Source organism: Pristis pectinata, chromosome X, assembly GCF_009764475.1.
Source record: "Pristis pectinata isolate sPriPec2 chromosome X, sPriPec2.1.pri, whole genome shotgun sequence".
Taxonomy (NCBI): domain Eukaryota; kingdom Metazoa; phylum Chordata; class Chondrichthyes; order Rhinopristiformes; family Pristidae; genus Pristis; species Pristis pectinata.
This window is the reverse complement of record NC_067450.1, coordinates 9,686,213-9,705,283: the sequence shown is the minus strand read 5'-3', so window position 1 is coordinate 9,705,283 and position 19,071 is coordinate 9,686,213. Positions and strand designations below refer to the sequence as shown.

General features: G+C 43.1%; 2 protein-coding genes across 2 annotated transcripts in view; both read right to left on the bottom strand.

Moving 5' to 3' along the window:
* Positions 1–210: 210 nt before the first annotated feature.
* si:ch211-114l13.9 (uncharacterized protein LOC796649 homolog) lies at positions 211–8,534 on the bottom strand. The gene is made up of 3 exons (XM_052009631.1): positions 8,032–8,534; positions 1,443–1,532; positions 211–512 (listed from the first exon to the last, which is right to left on the bottom strand). Exons 1-3 carry the CDS (start codon positions 8,312–8,314, stop codon positions 223–225), a joined length of 663 nt encoding a protein of 220 aa, XP_051865591.1. The 5' UTR covers positions 8,315–8,534; the 3' UTR covers positions 211–222.
* A 7,321-nt stretch (positions 8,535–15,855) lies between these two features.
* The window catches only part of hat1 (histone acetyltransferase 1), a 32,836-nt gene continuing 29,620 nt past the window's right edge, over positions 15,856–19,071 (bottom strand). Inside the window, exon 11 of the mRNA XM_052009413.1 lies at positions 15,856–17,506. Within this exon, the coding sequence (XP_051865373.1) occupies positions 17,462–17,506 (45 nt within the window). The 3' untranslated portion in view covers positions 15,856–17,461. The remainder of the gene's footprint in view (positions 17,507–19,071) is intronic.

Below are 19,071 nucleotides of genomic sequence, written 5' to 3'. Positions count from 1 at the left end.
TATATTAAAAAAAATATCCTATAGTAAATTTATTGGATTTTCTATCAATAATTGCAGATGTCATTTTAAAACTTGTTAAATAAAACATTATGGACAGTGTAATACAGATGAATATCAGTGTCAGATGTGGACTTTTATTCTTTAACTTTTAAAAATGTAAAATTTTTGTTCTCAATTTCTAACTTTTAAGAAAAAAAGAACAGCCTTCTCCAATGTCTCTGATCATTGGTTTTCTTCAAGAAGCCAATCAATGCATTCTGAGCTGATGGGACAATCATTGCTTGCAAGAATGGCGTGCAATCGCTTAGCGGTTGCATTCTTCTTTTCCCGATTCCTCCAGAGTTGCAGTATGTTAAAGTTTTGCATGATGAGGGTTGGGGCCTGTGATTCACACTGGTCAATTTCGTAGCTTTCCAGCTTCAGGAACTGGATCCCAATTTGCTTCCCATTATGCCCCATTTTTGAAGCCAGTTTCATCAGTTGTTTGTCAGTCAGTAGCTTTGCCTCCACCTCTGTAAGCAATGAGATACTGAATTAAAACTTGACGTGATCTCTCTGATGCCTTCTACGGGGATGAAACAAAAATTAAATGCTTCCCTGAAGCTGATCGACATCCAATGCCTTCTGGTGGAAAATCCGTAAGTCTGGATGTTGTGCCTGGAAGCAGTGTTATGGTTATGCTGCTCTTCATGGTTGAATATCCTGCTGATAGTCATGGGGACTTTATTCTGAGCTGGGAGTGGGGATTTAGGGGGTAGAGATGGTGTTGAGGAGAAGGAACATCCACTCTCTATCTATTTTCCCAGTGGATGATTATGTAGGGTTGGCTCCCTATGGGATCACTACCACACAAAGGGGCATCACCAGTGCCAGCCAGGGCCATGTGGTGGGTTTAACCTCTGCAGAACCTGAAGGGGAGGAACCATTTATGAAGGCAGGCTGGTGACAGGGTCCTGAGCAGCGAACAAGCTGCCTTCTTAAAGGACTATCACCATCAAGGTCCACCACCACCCTTCTCCCAGAGAAATGGGGTAGGTTTTCAGGCCTAGCTGTTAATCACATACAGTGACAAGTGCACACCCCACTGCATCAGGGTGAGTGGGAAGGGGCAATTACAATCAACTCCAGGACCCAACATGCATTCTCATTCAACAGATGTGTTGTGAAATGCATTGTTCTATGCAGGATGAAGTTAAGATGGAGATAATAGTTGGGAGTAACAACCAATCTGCTGGAGGAACTCAGCAGGCTGAGCAGCATCTGTTGGGGGGGGGTGGGGGGGATGTTTGAGATGTGTGTGTCTCCTAATAGTTGAGATTTTTTAATTGTAGATCATTCCAATGATAGCATTGTCCCCTCTGTAATTTCAATGACTTGTTTGAAAAACTGAATACATTAATACTTGAATACTTTGAAGGAATATTTAAATATGATTTACATACTGTTTTTCTTTGGGTTGGGATTATTGTTCTCTGAACGATCACTCATGGTTCCAGCACTGTCCTGGCCTTCAGGTCTGTCCCTTTTTCTCTCTGTTAAGTAAAGGAACAAGGAATGAGAACTTAGGACAAATCAAGTTAAGATTCCAGCTTGGGAATTTCCAGAATCTACAGTAACATCAGGTACTAACATGTCCTAAAGTGATTGCTTAACCTAGATCCAGTGCAAACAGCAGCAGGCTGAACAAGCAGTGTTTATATTCTCTTGCCACCTATTTGATGTATTCTACCATTTTGAACAAACTACATCAAAGAATCTGTTGAATGACACACAATTCTGAGAGCCAAAATATCAACCATAAATGATCAGAGATGAAAAAGTTGGGTGTGTTTTTCTGCATTGCAAGAGTTTTGAATACAGGGGCAAGATTGTCCTATTACAATTATACATGGCGGTGGTGAGACCATACGTGGAGTATTGTCATAGAGCACTACAGCACAGAAACAGGCCATTCGGCCCATCTAGTCCATGCCGACCTGATCTTCTTGCCTAGTTCCATCTACCTGCACTTGGACCATATCCCTCCAAATCCCTCCCATCCATGTACCTATCCAAACTTCTCTTAAATGTTACAATTGAACCCACATTTACCACTTCCACTGGCAGCTCGTTCCACACTCGCACCACCCTCTGAGTGAAAATGTTTCCCCTCAGATTTCCCTTATATATTTCACCTTTCACCCTAAACCTATGACCTCCAGTTCTAGTCTCACCCAACCTGAGGGGAAAGAGACTGCATGCATTCACCCTATCTATACCCCTCATAGTTTTGTATACCTCTATAACATCTCCCCTCATTCTCCTGTGCTCCAGGGAATAATGTCCTAACCTATTCAACCTTTCCCTATAACTCAAGTCCCAGCAACATCCTTGTAAATTTTCTCTGCACTCTTTCAAGCTTATTGATATCTTTCCTGTAGGTAGGTGACCAGAACTGCACACAATACTCCAAATTCAGCCTCACCAATGTCTTGTACAACTTCAACATGACATCTCAACTCCTATACTCAATGCACTGATTTATGAAGGCCAAAGTGCAAAAAGCTCTCTTTACGACCCTATCTACCTGTGACGCCACTTTCGAGGAACTATGGATCTGTATTCCCAGGTCCCTTTGTTCTACCACACACCTCAGAGCCCTACCATTCACCATGTAAGCCTTACCCTGGTTTGTCTTCCCAAAGTGCAACACCTCACACTTGTCTGCATTAAATTCCAGCTGCCATTTTTCAGCCCATTCTCCCAGCTGGTCAAGATCACACTGCAAACTTTGATAGCCTTCCTCGCTGTCCGCTATGCCCCCAGTCTTGGTGTCATCTGCAAATTTGCTGATCCAGTTTACCACATTATCATCTAAATCATTAATATAGATGATAAATAACAACGGACCCAGCACCGGCACACCACTTGTCACAGGCCTCCAGTCAGAGAGACAACCATCTACTACCACTTAGTGGCTTCTCCCGCGAAGCCAACGTTAAATCCAATTGGCTACTTCATCCTGAATGCCAAGTGCCTTAACCTTCTGGAACAGCCTCCCATGTGGGACTTTGTCAAAGGCCTCGCTAAAGTCTATGTAGTCAACGTCCACCACCTTGACTTTCTTGGTAACTTCCTCAAGAACTCTACAAGATTGGTTAGACATGACCTACCACGCACAAAGCCATGTTGACTATCAGGCCCTGTCTATCCAAATACTTAATATATCCTGTCCCTTAGAATACCTTCCAATAATTTATCCACGAATGACATCAGGCTCACTGGCCTATAATTTCCCGGCTTATTCTTAAAACCTTTCTTGAACAATGGGACAACATTAGCTATCCTTCAGTCCTCTGTCACCTCACCTATGGCCAAGGACATTTCAAATATCTCTGCCACGGCCTCTGCAATTTCTGCACTAGCCTCGCACGAGGTCCAAAGGGATACCTTGTCTGGCCCTGGGGATTTATCCACCTTCATTCACCTCAAGACAGCCAGGACCTCCTCTTCCGTAATGCAGATACTGTAGTCTCTGTGTGTAGTTTTGTTCTCCTTACCCAAGAGGAAATGCAGTGAAGGTTCCCTAGATAGATTCGTGGGATGGTGGGATTACTTTACAAGGAGACATTAAATTGACTAGGTTTGTATTTACTAGGGTTTAGAAGAATGAGTACATTGAGTAGTGCTATTACTTCACAGCTCCAGAGCCCTGGGTTTAATCCTGATCTCCGCTGCTGTCTGTGCGGAGTTTGCACATTCTCCCTGCGTGGGTTTCCCCCAGGTGATCCGGTTTCCTCCCACATCCCAAAAACATGCAGGTTGGTAGGTTAATTGGCTGCTGTAGATTGTCCCCAGTGTGTAGGTAAGTGGTAGAATCTGGGGGGAGTTGATGGGAATGTGGGAGAGAACAAGGTACAGGGAAGTAAGTGGAAGAATGGGGTTGATGGGATTGCTCAGAGAGCTGGCATAAACTTGATGGGCTGAATGGCCTTTTTATCATCATGAGAAATGAGAGATCTATTTGAAACTTACGAAGTACTTACAAGTGTTAGACTCACTGGATGTGGGGTGGATGTTTCCACTGACTGGGGCATCTGGAGCCAGGGCTCACAGTTTCAGCTTACTGGGCAAGAAATTTAGGACTGAAATGTGGAGAAATCTCTTCACTCAGAGGGGTGACCCTGTGCAGTTCTCTATCTCTAAGGCCTGTGGAGGTTGCTGAATATATTTAATAAGGAGATGGCTAAGACTTCCAGATACAAAAGGTATTGAGGGGTATGAGGAATGAGCAGTGTTAGAGGTTGTTAGGTGGGTGACACCTTTCAGGAATTTGGGGTGTGGAGAGGGGTAATCAGCCAATTAATACAAACGAGAACCAATCTTCAATTTAGTCTAAGTAACCATGAAACTACCAATTGTCCTAATAACCCACCTGGTTCAATAATCTGGTATTTGGAAGGTTATAAAGGAAATTAGGAAGGAAATGAGGTCACAAAATATCACTGGCAGAAAGGATTAAGGCAAATCTGAGGGTGTTTTATAAGTATATTAAGGGTAAAAGAATAACCTGGGAAAGGGTACGGCCCATTAAGAACAGGGGAAAACTGTGCGTAGAGCCAGAAGATATAGAGGAGGTACTAAATGAATACTTTTCATCAGTATTCTCAAAAGAAACAGACTTTGTAGTTGGAAGATTCAGCAAAGGGGAAGGTGAAATTCTAGTGCAGGTCTCCATAATAAAGAGGAGGTATTTGATGCCTTAGGGTGCTTGAAGGTGGATAAATCCACAGGACTGGATAAGATTTATCTCAGGCTGCTCTGAGAGGCAAGGGAAGAGATTGCTGGGGCTCTGGCTGATACATTAAAATCTTCACTGGCCACAAAGTGAGGTACCAGATGGCTAGGGTAAAAGTCGTCCCCCTCTTTCAAGAAGGGCAGCAGGGAAAAACCTGGTAATTTAAGACCAGGAAATTCAGCAGTGGGGAAGTTATTGGAAAAAATTCTGAGGGACAGAATTAATGATCACTTGGAAAGGCAAGGGTCTAATCAGAGATAACCACAAGGCTTTGTCAAGGGCAGATCCTGTTTGACCAATCTGACTGAATTCTTTGAAGAGGTAACAAAGTGTATTGAGGAGGGCAGTACAGTAGATGTGGTTCCTGTGACAAGGTGTCACATGGGAGATTAGTCCAAAGGTTTTGGGCCCAAGGACAAGTTGGTAAATTGGATCCAAAATTGGCTTGGCGTAGGAGACAGAGGATGATGGTAGAGGGTTGTTTTTGTGGTTGGATGCCTGTGACTAGAGATGTTCACAGAGATAGGTGCTAGGACCCTTGCTGTTTGTAATAAAAATGAATGATTTGGATGTGGATGTGGGAGGCAGGATCAATAAGTTTGCAGACGACATGAAGATTCGTGGAATTGTTGATAGTGTGGAAGGTGTATTAGCCTACAGGGTGATATTGACATATTGGTGAATGTGCTGAGAAATGACAGATGCAGTTTAATCCTGATAAATGTGAGGTGATGCATTTTGGGAGCACTAATGAGGCTGGGACATACAACATGAAAGGTAAGGTCCTAGTGGGTATTGAGGAATAGAGGGACCTTGGTGTACAAGTCCAAAGATTCTTTAAGATGGCAGCTCAGGCAGATAACGTGGTTAAAAAGGCACATGGGATGCTGACCTTTATTAGTTGGGGCATCAAATATAAGAGGAGGGAGGTTTTGTTCCAACTTCATAAAACATTGGTCAGACCACAGCTGGAGCACTGTGTGCAGTTCTGGTCATCACACTATAGGAAGGATGTGATAGCACTGGAGTGGGTGCAGAGGAGATTCACCAGGGTCTTGCTTGGGATGGAACGTTTCAGTTGAGGAGAGACTGGAGAGGTTGGGTCTGTTCTCACTGGAGCAGAGGAGGTTAAGAGGGGACATGATTGAGGTATCTCAAATTATGAGGGGTACAAATAGGGTAGGCTGCAGGAAACTTCCCCATATCAGAGGTAGATAAAACTGGAGGACATAAACAGGGCAAGGGGTAAAAGATTTAGAGGGGATCTGAGAGGGACGTTTTTCACCCAGAGAGTGGTGAGTACCTGGAGTACACTGCCTGAAGAGTGGTGGAAGCAGAGGCGCCGACAGTATTTAAGAAGAGCATGATTCTATGTTAAGAGGTGATTTGACAGAGGTTTCAAGATATTAAAAGAACTTACTGGATTTGACCCAGTCACCAGCAGTTCATGAAAATTACTAGGTCTCTGGGGAGTTACAAGTGAACTTGACTTGATATCCTTCTTGCCTTCTCTGTGACTCTTCTAAAAAGTAGGAATGCCATTGTAGGACACTGAAACATACTATTTGTGTGCATACTCTCTCTGAACAGGTAGTTTATCAGGACCTGTCACTTAGACCCTTATCCTTGCCTAAGCTTATAAACTTCTCCAGCCCTATAACCCCTCCAAAATGTCCACGCTCTCCACTTCTGGTCTCTCGATTTCCTTGAATTTAATCACCCCACAACTGGTGGCTGTGTCTTCTGGAATTTCCCTCTCTAAACCCCTCTGCCTCTCTCCCCTTAAAGATGAAGCTTAGCATCTATGTCTATGACCCCAAGCTTGTGGTTACCTGTCCAAATATCTCCTTATGTGTCTCAGAGTAAACTTTTGTTTGCTATTGATCTCATGAAGCATCATGAACACAAGAAAATAAGAGCAGAAGTAAACCATTTTGCTCCTCAAACCTGCCCTGCCATTCAATATGATCACGGCTGATCTGCTCCAGACCTTCTCTATTGCCAGTTCCCCATAGTCCTCAAAGCCTTGATTTTCAAAAATTTACCTATTTCCACTTTAAATATCTCCAATGATCCAGCCTCCACAACCTTCCAGGGTAGAGAATTCACAAGATTCACCACCCTCTGCAAGAAGTTCCTATGCACATCAGTTTTAATTGACCACCTTCTTATCTTGTAACTGTGTCCCGTCATTCGAGAATCTCCCACTAGTGAAAACATCTCAAAATCTACCCTGTCAAGCCCCCTTAGGATCTTGTATTGTTTCAATAAGATAACCCCTCATTCTTCTAAACTTCAAAAATACAGATCCAACTTTTTAGGATATTTTACTACATTAGAGGCACTATATAACTGCATGGTTTTTGGGGTCAATTAAATGCAAAACTTCATGTGCATTTTTAGAGGAACTGAGAAAGTTGATGGAGAGGAACTATTTCCACTGGTTGGAGAGTCTGGTACCAGGGGACATAATGTTAAACTTAGAGCCAAGCTTTTCAGGAATGAACACAGGGCAGACAGCAGAAATTTGTGAATCTCTTCTACAAACAGCAATTGATGCTCAGTCAAATTGTTAGCTTTAATTCTGAGACTGATTAGAGTTTTGCTAACCAGTGATATTAAAGGATAATGGGGGAGCGGCCAATCCTTTTATGATCACAGGTCAGGCATCATCTTCTTGGATGGTGGAATATAAGAGACAAAATGGCCTCCCACCTGCCCCCACCTTCCTCAAAGGTGGGCTTCCTGAGTCAAGAGCTTAAACAGTTTTTTTACTAATTATTCTGGAGTGGGAAAGCTGTTCAGATCACCAGTGAAATGAATGGGGCAAAGTGAGACGCATAAGAGTGAGGGCACAAGAGACTGCAAGTGGCAGTTGTGCAATGAGGGAACAACCCCAGTTTGTTGTTGACAGTGAGGGAAGGTGGTAAATCCCAACATGCATTTTCTGTTTGTTCACAGCCTGCCCTTCTTATTGTGGGTCCTGACCAACTTGTTCATCCAATGGCTGAGTTCTTTTATGTACTTTCAATCACCCTGTGTGTGGTATTATGTAGGTATAATAAAGAACTACAGTTCCCAGTAGGCAATGCAAGGGGTCACATGGGAGAACAGGAATGGCTGGAAAGAGAGGGAAAAGCCAGCCAGCCTATCTTTGCAGTCTGTTGTTGTTCTTAAATAAGATGTTCAGATGTTAAACTCACGCCAAGTTTGTCTCGTGATGAAGGACAAACATAACATGGTGTAAGTCTTACCACCCGTCATTCCTATGGATCCGTCCCTCTCTGCATCTTTGAACATCCTCTCTATCAGATCGCGCCTTGGGATATCATGAAGGATCTTCCTGGCGACATCCACCACCTGGTTACCATAATGGTTCTGGAGCAAAAGTGCAATTTCCTCGCGTGGTTGGTCCTCCAGCCGACCAGACGGTATCGGTTTCCATTCCGTGCTGTCGTTGAGGAAGAAGATGAATCGGTTCAGTTCTCTCGCGGTCAGTTCATCAAGGACTTCGAGTATAAAATGTTTTGATGTCATGATGGCTTTACATTAAATGGGATCCTATCCTGTCTTTCCACTGAAGCACACAAAGACGCAGCAATTCGTCTCAAATTATGCTTAGTACGCCCCAATTAACGCATAGTTACTTAGATTCGCCTTAAATGTAGAAGCTCTGGTTCTAACCTAAAATTGACAAACGGAAGGAGCTACCCGCTCGCTGTTGCAGGAAGTGAACGCGGGCTCCGGGTGTGTTGAAGGAGCGGGGCTGTGCTGCGCTCTGCCGTTTTGTAGCGGGAACTGCAACCGGAGAAACAATAAATAAACGCGCCAAACTGAGCAGTGGAATCTGGTCGGAATCAATCCCGGTCATGTATGTTGGAAGAGACACGATGGAACAGTTAGAGAGGACTGGCAGATAGCCTCTGTTATCCCGAAATTCAAAGGTAGACAAACCCAGAGAACCATAGTCCAGTTTGTTTAACACTGGGAAGGACTTACTTAGGTTAGCAATGGTTTATTATTGTCACATGTACTGAGATACAGTGAAAAGCTTTTGTTTACATGCCATCCAGACAGATCATGCCATACATTGACGTAGTACCAAGGGAAAAGCAATAACAGAATGCAGAATATATTGTTGCAAGATGAAGTTCAAAAACTTAATGACAGTCATTTGCAAAGTTGGGTTGGAACATTAATTTCTGAAGAGGAGGGGGAGTAGTCGGTTGAATCAGTTCAAACTATGTAAAGACTTTTTAACTATTTAAAATCATATTACACTGGTTGTCTTGGGGTTGAGAACTGTCTGTTGTCCTTCCTCGGGTGTCAGCCATCACTCTACAGTGAGGAGCAAGAGGTGGTTACTTTAATCCGTGTCTGGGAAGGCCTGGTCAGTCCGATCTGTCCCAGGAGCAGGTACCACTCACCCTCTCACTGACGCTCACTGGGGCTGGATAAATTCCTGAGACATTCACAGGGTAAGCACCATACCCACCACATTCACCCCCTTCTCAGAGAGAGAGTCAGTGTGTGTGTGAGAGGGAGAGAGTCAGTGTGCAAGGGGGAGAGGGAGTCAGTGTATGAGGGAAGAACAGGACAAGATCATTCTGAGATAAGGACATGCCCTCTTCACATTACTACCATCAGGGAGAAGGTGCAGGAGCCTGAAGACCCACAATGTTTCAGGAACAGCTTCTTCCCCTCTGCCATCAGATTTCTGAACAGTCCATGAACCACGAACACTACCTCGTTATTCCTCTTTTGTACTATTTATTTATTTTTGTAACTTATAGTAATTTTTATGCCTTTATGTCATGCACTGTACTGCTGCCGCAAAACAACAAATTCACAACATATGTCAGTGATAATAAACCTGATTCTGATTCTGAAAAATGCACAGAAGACTCCAGATAAGGTCTCACTAGGCCCTGTACAGCTGCAGCAAGATATCCTTGCTCCTGGACTCAAATCCTCTTGCAATAAAGTTCCCAATCACTTGCTGCTCCCAAACAGTTACTTTCATTGACAGGTGTACAAGGACACCCTGATGTCACAGCACCTTTCCTGTTCCTAATCTTTTACCATTCAGATAATAATCAACTTCTCTGTTTTTAAAACTAAAGTAGATAACCTCACATTTATCCATGTTAAACTACATCTGCCATGCATTTGCCCACTCACCCAACTTGCCAGCGACCCAGGTTCAATTCTGGCTGCTGTCTGTAAGGAGTTTGTACGTTCTCCCCGTATCTGCGTGGGTTCTTCCTCCAGGTGCTCTGGTTTCCTCCCACATTCCAAAGATGTATGGGTTAGGAAGTTGTGGGCATGCTATGTTGGCGCCGGAAAGCGTGGCGACACTTGCGGGCTGCCCCCAAGAAACACTCTACACAAAAGATGCATTTCACTGTGTGTTTTGATGCTACATGTGACTAATAAAGAAATCTTGTCTTATCTTACATTGGTGCCTCTTTCTCATTGCTCCACTCACCCATCCAGCTTTGTATCATCTGCAAACTTAGAGATGTACCTTGGGGATTGCTAAACCTACTGAGCACCACACACTCAGATACCTTGTGTAGTCTCTCTCGGATATGCAGGAAACACCTGGAGTAGCCATAATCCACTGCCCTACTATGTGTTATCATCCAACCAGCGTTTCATTTCCTGAATAACAGTCTGAAACACAAAAATGGCAGCTGTTTCTGTAACAAAAGGCAGGCAATTGTGAATTTCCTAAAGCCTCATTGGTTTTGGGCTTTTGGTGACCATTTCCCCATTTACCTACATAAATAAGGCTTCCAACCAGGTCTTTCATGGCCAACTGGGAGAACTAATGAGGTAATTCTTGGGACAGGTTGTGGGACTGTTGAGGAGCTCATAGGGAAAAGATTGCAAACTGTACAGGGCATCATTTCAGGGGGGACTAAAATACATTTAGTTTACTCACCCCAAGTGATTTAAGGATCTTTTGTCATTTCCTTCTTTAGTGATCCCAGCAGCAGTGCAGATGGCTGGTATGACTGTTTGTGTGTTCTGATGCTGCCTCCCCTTGTGGCAGCAGCACAGAGGAGTGATCCATCACCTGCTGTTTAGGTACCTTTATTGCAACCCAACCCTTCTTCAACACCAGTGGCATTTCAGATTAGATGGGTACGCTAAATTTATCTATTGTTCTGATCTGCCAGAACCTGTACATGCTTGGCTGTTTCCACCTATTTCTGGGTCACCAAGTGGAATGATCTTACTTTGGGCTTTAAGACAGAACATGCAAGGTGTCCCGGGTTCTTATCCAGACAAATCCTCCATTTAGTATATGAGACAGCACAGTGAAACTGCTGCCTCACAGCTCCAAGGACTTGGGTTCATTTCTCACCTCCAGACCTCAGGTGCTGGTGTGGAGTTTGCATGTTACTCCCTGTGACCACATGGGTTTCCTCCAGGAGCTCCGGTTCCTCCCACATCCCTCAGACATGCAGAGTGGAAGGTTAATTGCTGTAAATGACCCTAGTTTAGATGAATGGCAAAAGAATCAAAGGGGATTTGATGGGCTTGTGTAAGAGACAATAAGTTGCTTGGGACAGGATATGATGGGTTTGCTCCCTGGGAGCTGGTATGGACTCAATAGGTCAAATGGCCTCCTCTGCGTCACAGTAAGAAAGAAAAGAATTTGTAGCCAATGAACCTCTTTCCTGATCAGTAATTCTATTCCAGAAAAAATTACTCATCTTAAATTGTAAAGACTACTGGAATAAACAATTGCAATACACCAAAATTATTCCTCCTTATATCAGATACCAGCTTGGAAATCTTCTCCACCCCCCTCCCCCCATTCCGATCTAATCTTACACATAGTGCTTTGTGCAAAACCACCCAGACTTGATGTTCAATAATTATTCCAGTTTTTTACCCTTTGTCACCGTTGAGGACGTAAGATCAGTCTTCCGGAGAGTGAACCCACGGAAAGCATCTGGCCCAGATGGTTGTCCCAGGCCGTGTCCTCAGATCCTGTGCAGATCAGCTGGCGGGGCTATTTGCAGACATTTTTAACCTCTCCCCTGCTTCAATCTGAGGTCCCCACCTGCTTTAAGAAGACCACGATATCATCCCCGGTACTAAGAAAAAACAAGGTAATGTGCCTAAATGAACTACCACCAGTGGCTCTGACACTCACCATCATGAAGTGCTTCGAGAGGCTGGTCATGGCACACATTAACTCCAGCCTCCCAGACATCCTCGACCCACTGCAATTTGCCTATCGCCGAAACAGGTCTACGGTGGAAACCATCTCCCTGGCCCTACACTCATCTCTGGAGCATCTGCGACAGTAAAGACACCCACGTTAGACTATTGTTTATTGACTACAGCTCTGCCTTCAATACTATAATTCCAAGCAAACTCATCACCAAACTCTGAGACCTGGGACTCAACACCTCCCTTTGCAACTGGATCCTTGACTTCCTGACCAACAGACACAATCAGTGAGGATAGGCAGCAACACCCCTCCGGCATAATTATTCTCAACACTGGTGCCCCACAAGGCTGCGTCCTCAGCCCTCTACTCCCTATACACTCCCAACTGCGTGGCCAGGTTCTGCTCTAACTCCATCTACAAGTTTGCAGATGATACCACTGTAGTGGGCTGAATCTCAAATAACAATGAGTCAAAGTACAGGAAGGAGATAGAGAGCTTAGTGACATGGTGTCATGACAACAACCTTTCCCTCAATGTCAGCAAAAAGGGCTGGTCATTGACTTCAGGAAGGGGGGGTGGTGTACATGCTCCTGTTTACGTCGACAGTGCTGAGTTGAAAGGATTGAGAGCTTCAAGTTCCTAGGATAGTGAACATCATCAATAGCCTGTCCTGGCCCAACCATGCAGATGCCATGGCCAAGAAAGCTCACCAGTGCTTCTAATTCCTCAGGAGGCTAAAGAAATTTGGCATGTCCCCTTTGATGATCACCAACTTTTATCAATGCACTACAGAAAGCATCCTATCTGGATGCATCATGGCTTGGTACTGCAACTGCTCTGCCTGTGACTGCAAGAAACTGCAGGAGAGTTGTGGACACAGCTCAGCACATCACGGAAACCAGGCCTCCGCTCAATGGACTTGTCTATACTTCTCACTGCCTCAGTAAAGCAGCCAGCATTAGAAGACCCCACCCACCCAGACATTCTCTCTTCTCCCTCCTCCCATCGGGCAGAAGATACAAAAGCCTGAAACCATGTACCACCAGGCTCAAGGAGAGCTTCTATCCTGCTGTTATAAGACTATTAAACAGTTCCCTAGTACGATAAAATGGACTCTTGACCTTGCAATCTACCTCGTTATGGCCTTGCACCTTATTGTCGGCCTGCACTGCACTTTCTCTGTAACTATAACACTTTATTCTGCATTCTGTTATTGCTTTACTTTGTACTACCTCAATTCACTGTGTAATGAATTGATCTGTATGAATGGTATGCAAACAAGGTTTTTCACTGTACCTCGGTACAGGTGACAATAATAAACCAATTCCAATTGTGCTTGCACAGTACATCCTGTGTAAATGATTGATTCCCAGATGGGCGTTAATCTTACAGCAGAGGTGGATGTGTTCATAATTGAATAGGATATGGTAGTGCAGTAATTAAGGTTACTGGACAAGCAGCTAGAAATTCTGGACCATTAACTGAGGCCCACTACACCACTGGAAGAATTCAAATCCAAATAACCAAAATGAAAGCTGGAATTTAAAACAAAGCTAGGTTGACTCTTAACAATTGCTTAATTGGGGAGCCAATTAGAGATGAACAGCAACATTATCACATAAATGAAAACTTTATTTTTGGAGGTTACTTCCATGGCCAACCCCTCCTATAATCATATGAGTATCAAAAGTTGGAAATCTGAAGTAAAAATAGAAATTGCTGGAGATATTCAGGAGATCAGGCAGTGTCTGTGAGAGAGAAACTGAGTTAATGTCTCCAGTTGCTGGCCTTCAATCAGATCATCAAAACACCTATATAAACCTCACCTTGGGGACGTTCATCCATAAATCCTTTGGAGATGGTATGTGTTAAAGTGGCTAGCTTTTTAAAAAAATAGTAATCAATGCCTTTGTCAATAAAGCACAGAGTTCAATTCTGAGCACCGCACTTTAGGAATGTTATCAAGGTCTTGGAGGGGTGCAGGAGATTTGAGGATTGAGGGAGTTCAGGGAATGGAGAAACTAGAGACATGGGAGTGTTCTCAGATCAAAGGTTAAGGGAGATGTGAAAGGTTAGTTAGTTAAAGTGTTCAAGTTAGTTAAAATGTAATACTGGTTTCTCCCTAAGAAAATAATCTGGTCATTATCACATTGCTGTCTGCTGGATTTCACTGTTTACATATTGAATGTGGCTTTCCTACATGTACTTACGCTTCAAAAATACTTACTGGGTATACTTTATATTTTACTCCTCTTGCTTCCCATTGTTTGCATACCCTAATATAGTCTTGGTCTGGAGTTCTTTGGGACTAAAGGGGAAAACGAGCTGGGAGTTGACAACCTCAGTGGAACTGAATTTCAGAAGCAGAGTAAGTGCACGGTCACCAGCATACTGCAGTATTGGTACTAGCAACGGAGGACTCATTTCTATCCCTCTATCTCTTCCTATCATACACCTTCTCATAATCATAATCAGCTATGACAGCTTTGTGTCTTGGACTTTTTTCTTTAAACGTACAACTTTTCCCTCATGAAACCAACATCCTTTTCTCCCCCACCGTACCACCCAATCTAACCAACCATTAGAAATATTTTCTACAAATCAGCAGACACTGCAAAGGCTAAAAAGGATACCATGAATTGGGAGTAATCCTCAAAAGGAATGCAAGTACGTTTATGCAAAACAGTAGTCTGGATCCAGTGGGTAATGATCATGAAATAGCACCTCCAAGTTTCATTTTGGAGCAAAATACTCAGCATTAGAAATACAAGGTGAGAGATTGGATCATTATTGCCCATTTTTCACACACAAATCATGTGGAAAATGATTTTATACAGGTTTTGATCGCACCAGTGATCATTTCTAGGTTAAAGTGGTCCCATCAAGAAATTGACCTGGGCACTTCTCACATTTTCCTGGCGAGAGTCTTGCATTCAATGACATCACAGCTCATACATCCTGCAACCTACAATCCTTGTTACTGGGTGGCACAGAGGTACAGCTAGCAGTATTGCTGCCTCACTCCAGAGACCTGGACTCAATCCTGACCTCTGCTGCTGGTCTGTGTGGAGTTTTGCATGTTCTCCCCGTGACCATGTGGGTTTTCCCTGGTGCTCCGGTTTCCTCCCACATCCCAAAGACATGGGTTGGTAGATTAATTGGCTGCTGTAAATTACCCCTAGTGTGTAGGTGAATGGTAGAATCTGGGGGAGAGATGATGGGAATGTGGGGAGAAAAGGTTACAGGAAAAATTAGTGGGGGTGGGAATGCTCTGTGAATTGGCTGAAATGGCCTCCTTCTGTCAAGAAGAAATGGATATGAGTCATTCTCAGAAAAACTAGGAGCAGATTGTGCCAAGATCATCAATGGGACAACACTGGAAGGTGCCCCTCTGACATCCATATCTTGCACAGAGCATCTGATAGCTTCATTACTGATTGCAGCTTTTTATATAGTGCACATTAGAGCTGCAATCTCTGCTTCATTGATTGATCTGTATCCTGCAGTGGCAGAGGGCAACTCGCAGCGTGGGAGTGGATCAGGATCGAGGATTGCACAGGGGTGGTCTCTCACATATTGTTGTGTCCCCTGCACTTTTCCTTTACCCCAGTGCTAGCTTTTTACCAACTAATTGTTTTTGTGACTGCCATGGGGAGCATTCAAAGTCTGACACCATTTCCCAGTGGTCAGTGCAGCAGCTGCAAGCTTTTCAGGAATGACATGAACGACACACGATTGATGGCATGATGTGTGCACAAACTCCACAGGTCCATATTTAACACAGTTTTGGTCAATTTCACATTTTTTTTTTTGTGTAGGGGTTTCAGTTGGGCATTAGCAATGATATACAGCATATGTTCAGCACAGCAAGAAGGTTGAAATCCAATTTCCAGGAATAGTTTTAATCAAATTCAATCATACAGATGCAGTTTCTGCAAAAATGACTTTTACTCAGAAGGTTTCTAAAGGATTCTTAACACAATGTTAAAAAAAAACTTCAAAGTTTGTTCAAAGGATGGTTCTTGTCTTCTTGAAAGATGAGAGAAAATAAAAATGATAATTTTAGAACCACATCAATGTGTTTATTTATCAGATGTTGCTGGAACTATTACTGCTGCAAATGGAGTCCAGAATCCAAAGTTAAGATTTGTGATTTACAATTATATTTATCAGAAGCCTCAAGATGATGCACAACACCCTGCAAAAGCACCTTTATAGTGTCTCACTTAAGGGCTTGGCTCCATGCATGCAGATAAGACATCACGGAACAAAAATGGCCAATAAGCTTCATAATCAAAGCAACACAGAAGCAATATTGCCGATATCCCTACAAGTTAATTACATGAACATTCTTCTATCAAAAGTGAGAGCTGTTGGTGATAGAAATAGAATTCTGTACATTTCATACACACAAGCCACATCAGCAAAAACTCCCAAGGCAGATACAGACAAGTTGGAAAAAGTACAACTCCCTGTACACTCTCTCAGCCAAAAATTAAAAGGACCATTTCAACACTGCTACAATGTGACATATCACACCAGATGTACTTCTGACCAGACCCAATATTGAAACTCATTTCACACAGCAGTCCATACACCACTATGCAGACACACAATATCCCACCAATCTAGGTTGAATTGATGTCCAAAGGCAAAAGGCCAATGGAGTGCAAATACCAAATTCTCACCAAGTGGGTGAGGTTAAAGGTACTCTGCATATACTTTTACTTTACACATGATTCACTGGTGGTAGAATTCCAGTATTAGTGATTGTACCAACAATGTCCGCTGTGAATACTGTACCACCCTTTAATATATATATTTTTTTTACTTGGATAAGAAAGTATATTTTTTTTTTAACCAGAAGTAAATAGTGATATAAAACTAAGGCATAACTGATTGCTGAACTCTCAAGTTCCAAAAATAAATCAAATCAGACAAACAAAGTTTTTTTTTTGCTTTTATCTAATGCCAAAAAGCATAGCTGGTGGATGGGACACTGCCTTTCTCTGCTAAAGTGAACATCTTCAGAGAATCCATTGGCCTTCATCTCCCACCAAAATCATTAATTGCTGCTAGACATTCCAGAAGTAAAACAGTAAATATGTTTCTAAAAATATAGTACAGTGCTTCTATATACACATTTTAAAAAGATATTGTTTGTACTGATGTCAGATAATTTTAAGTATACACTGTAACAGAGAAAGGCTTAACATTGATTCAAGTGCTTCAGCTTCAACGGAAAGCCACTTACTGATTGTGATTGGCAAGAGTCTCTTGACCACAGATGTCAATGCAGCAACATTATCAACCATAGTCAACTAATCTAGACTCTTGCATGAAAACAAGGTAAAGAATTGCAAAGGAATTCAGATGCGTGCCAAGCGCTCCAGGATACGTCGATACTGTTCCACAGTGCTCTGGTAGGTCTCTTCTAAATACTCCTGCTCTTGGCTCCAAACTCATTTCTGCCTGTTGTGCAAGCCCAATCTTCAGGCATCAAACGGGAAAGACGCGTTTGCTTCTTTCTTATTTTTCTGAGAAAATGAAACAAGAAAGATAACAAAGCTATAAAGTAGGTCTCTGCACCAAGGTCGCAGAATAGGAGACAGCCAAAAAAAATGATATAATTTTCTCCCTCTCCTTTGGATATACTACATAGTTGTTCAAACAATGTTTTGCCTCAGCCAATCATTAATATATGGTCCACAGAATCATCCACAGAAAAGGTCAGAGTGGGGAGTAATGGGACTGAGGGTAAGAGTGTCAGTGCACTTTTGGCTGGGATAGGACTGCAAGAAAAACTCCACACTGTAACAGCAATGTCAGAGGAGATAACTGGGTTGGCAGAAATGGATGAATGGGTGACAATCATACAAATCTTTATTTCAGAAGGAATTTTACAATGACAGGTCATATTTGGAGTACTGTATCCTATGCTGGTCACCACATTACAGGAAGGATGTGGAGGCTTTGGAGAGGGTGCAGAAGAGGTTCACCAGGATGTTGCCTGGATTGGAAAGTATTTGCTACAAGGAGAGGTTGGACAAACTTGGATTATTTTCTCTGGAGTGTTGGAGGCCGAGGGACGACTTTATAAAACGTGTATATAAAGTATGTAAAATTATGAGAGGCATAGACAGGGTAGATAGAGTCTTTTTCCCCAGGGTGGAAATGTCAAATACTAGAGGACATAGCTTTAAGGTGAGAGGGGGAAAGTTTAAAAGGAGATTTACAAGGGCAGTTTTTTTTTGAAAACAGTGGTAGTGCCTGGATATGGGCTGCCAGGGGAAGTGGTGGAAGCAGATATGATAATGGATGTTTAAGAGGCAACTAAACAGGCACATGAACGGGTAGGGAATGGAGGGATATAGGCCATGTGCAGGCAGATAGGATTAGTTAAAATTGGCACGGTCAGCACAGACATCATGGGCTGAAGGTCCTGTTCCTGTGCTGTACTGTTCTATGGCGACAAGGCGGCGTACAGGAGTGAGATAGATCAGCTGGTTGAGTGGTGTCGCTACAACAACCAACCTTGCACTCAATGTCAGCAAGACCAAGGAATTGATTGTGGACTTCAGGAAGGGGAAGTCAGGAGAATATGCACCCATTTTCATTGAGGGGTCAGTGGTGGAGAGGGTGAGCAGCTTCAAGTTGCTGTGTGTCAACATCTCAGAGAATCTGCCCTAGGCCCAACACATTGATGCAATCATGAAGAAGGCACGCCAGCAGCTCTGCTTCGTCAGGAGTTTGAGGAGATTTGGTATGTCACCAAAGACCCTTATACATTTCTATAGATGTACAGTGGAGAGCATTCTGACTGATTGCATCACAGCCTGGTATGGAGGCTCTCTTCTCATTACTGCCATCGGGGGTGGGGACGGGGGCGGAGGTACAGGAGCCTGAAGACCCACACTCAACAATTCAGGAACAGCTTCTTCCCCTCCGCCATCACATTTCTGAACGGTCCATGAACATTACCTCGTTATTCTTTTTTTTGTACTATTTATTTTCTAACTCATAGTAATTTTAATGTCTTTGCACTGTACTGCTGCCACAAATAACAAATTTCACGTCATACAAGTCAGTGATAATAAACCTG

Bases quoted from the DNA above. Each gene is read 5' to 3' on its own strand.
- si:ch211-114l13.9 (XM_052009631.1), bottom strand. From the start codon at position 8,314: ATGACATCAAAACATTTTATACTCGAAGTCCTTGATGAACTGACCGCG. The intron at 1,533-8,031 runs GTAAGACTTACA...TTTACTTAACAG, and splicing joins ATCCATAGGAATGACGGGTG to AGAGAAAAAGGGACAGACCT. The intron at 513-1,442 runs GTATGTAAATCA...CATTGCTTACAG, and splicing joins TCCCAACCCAAAGAAAAACA to AGGTGGAGGCAAAGCTACTG.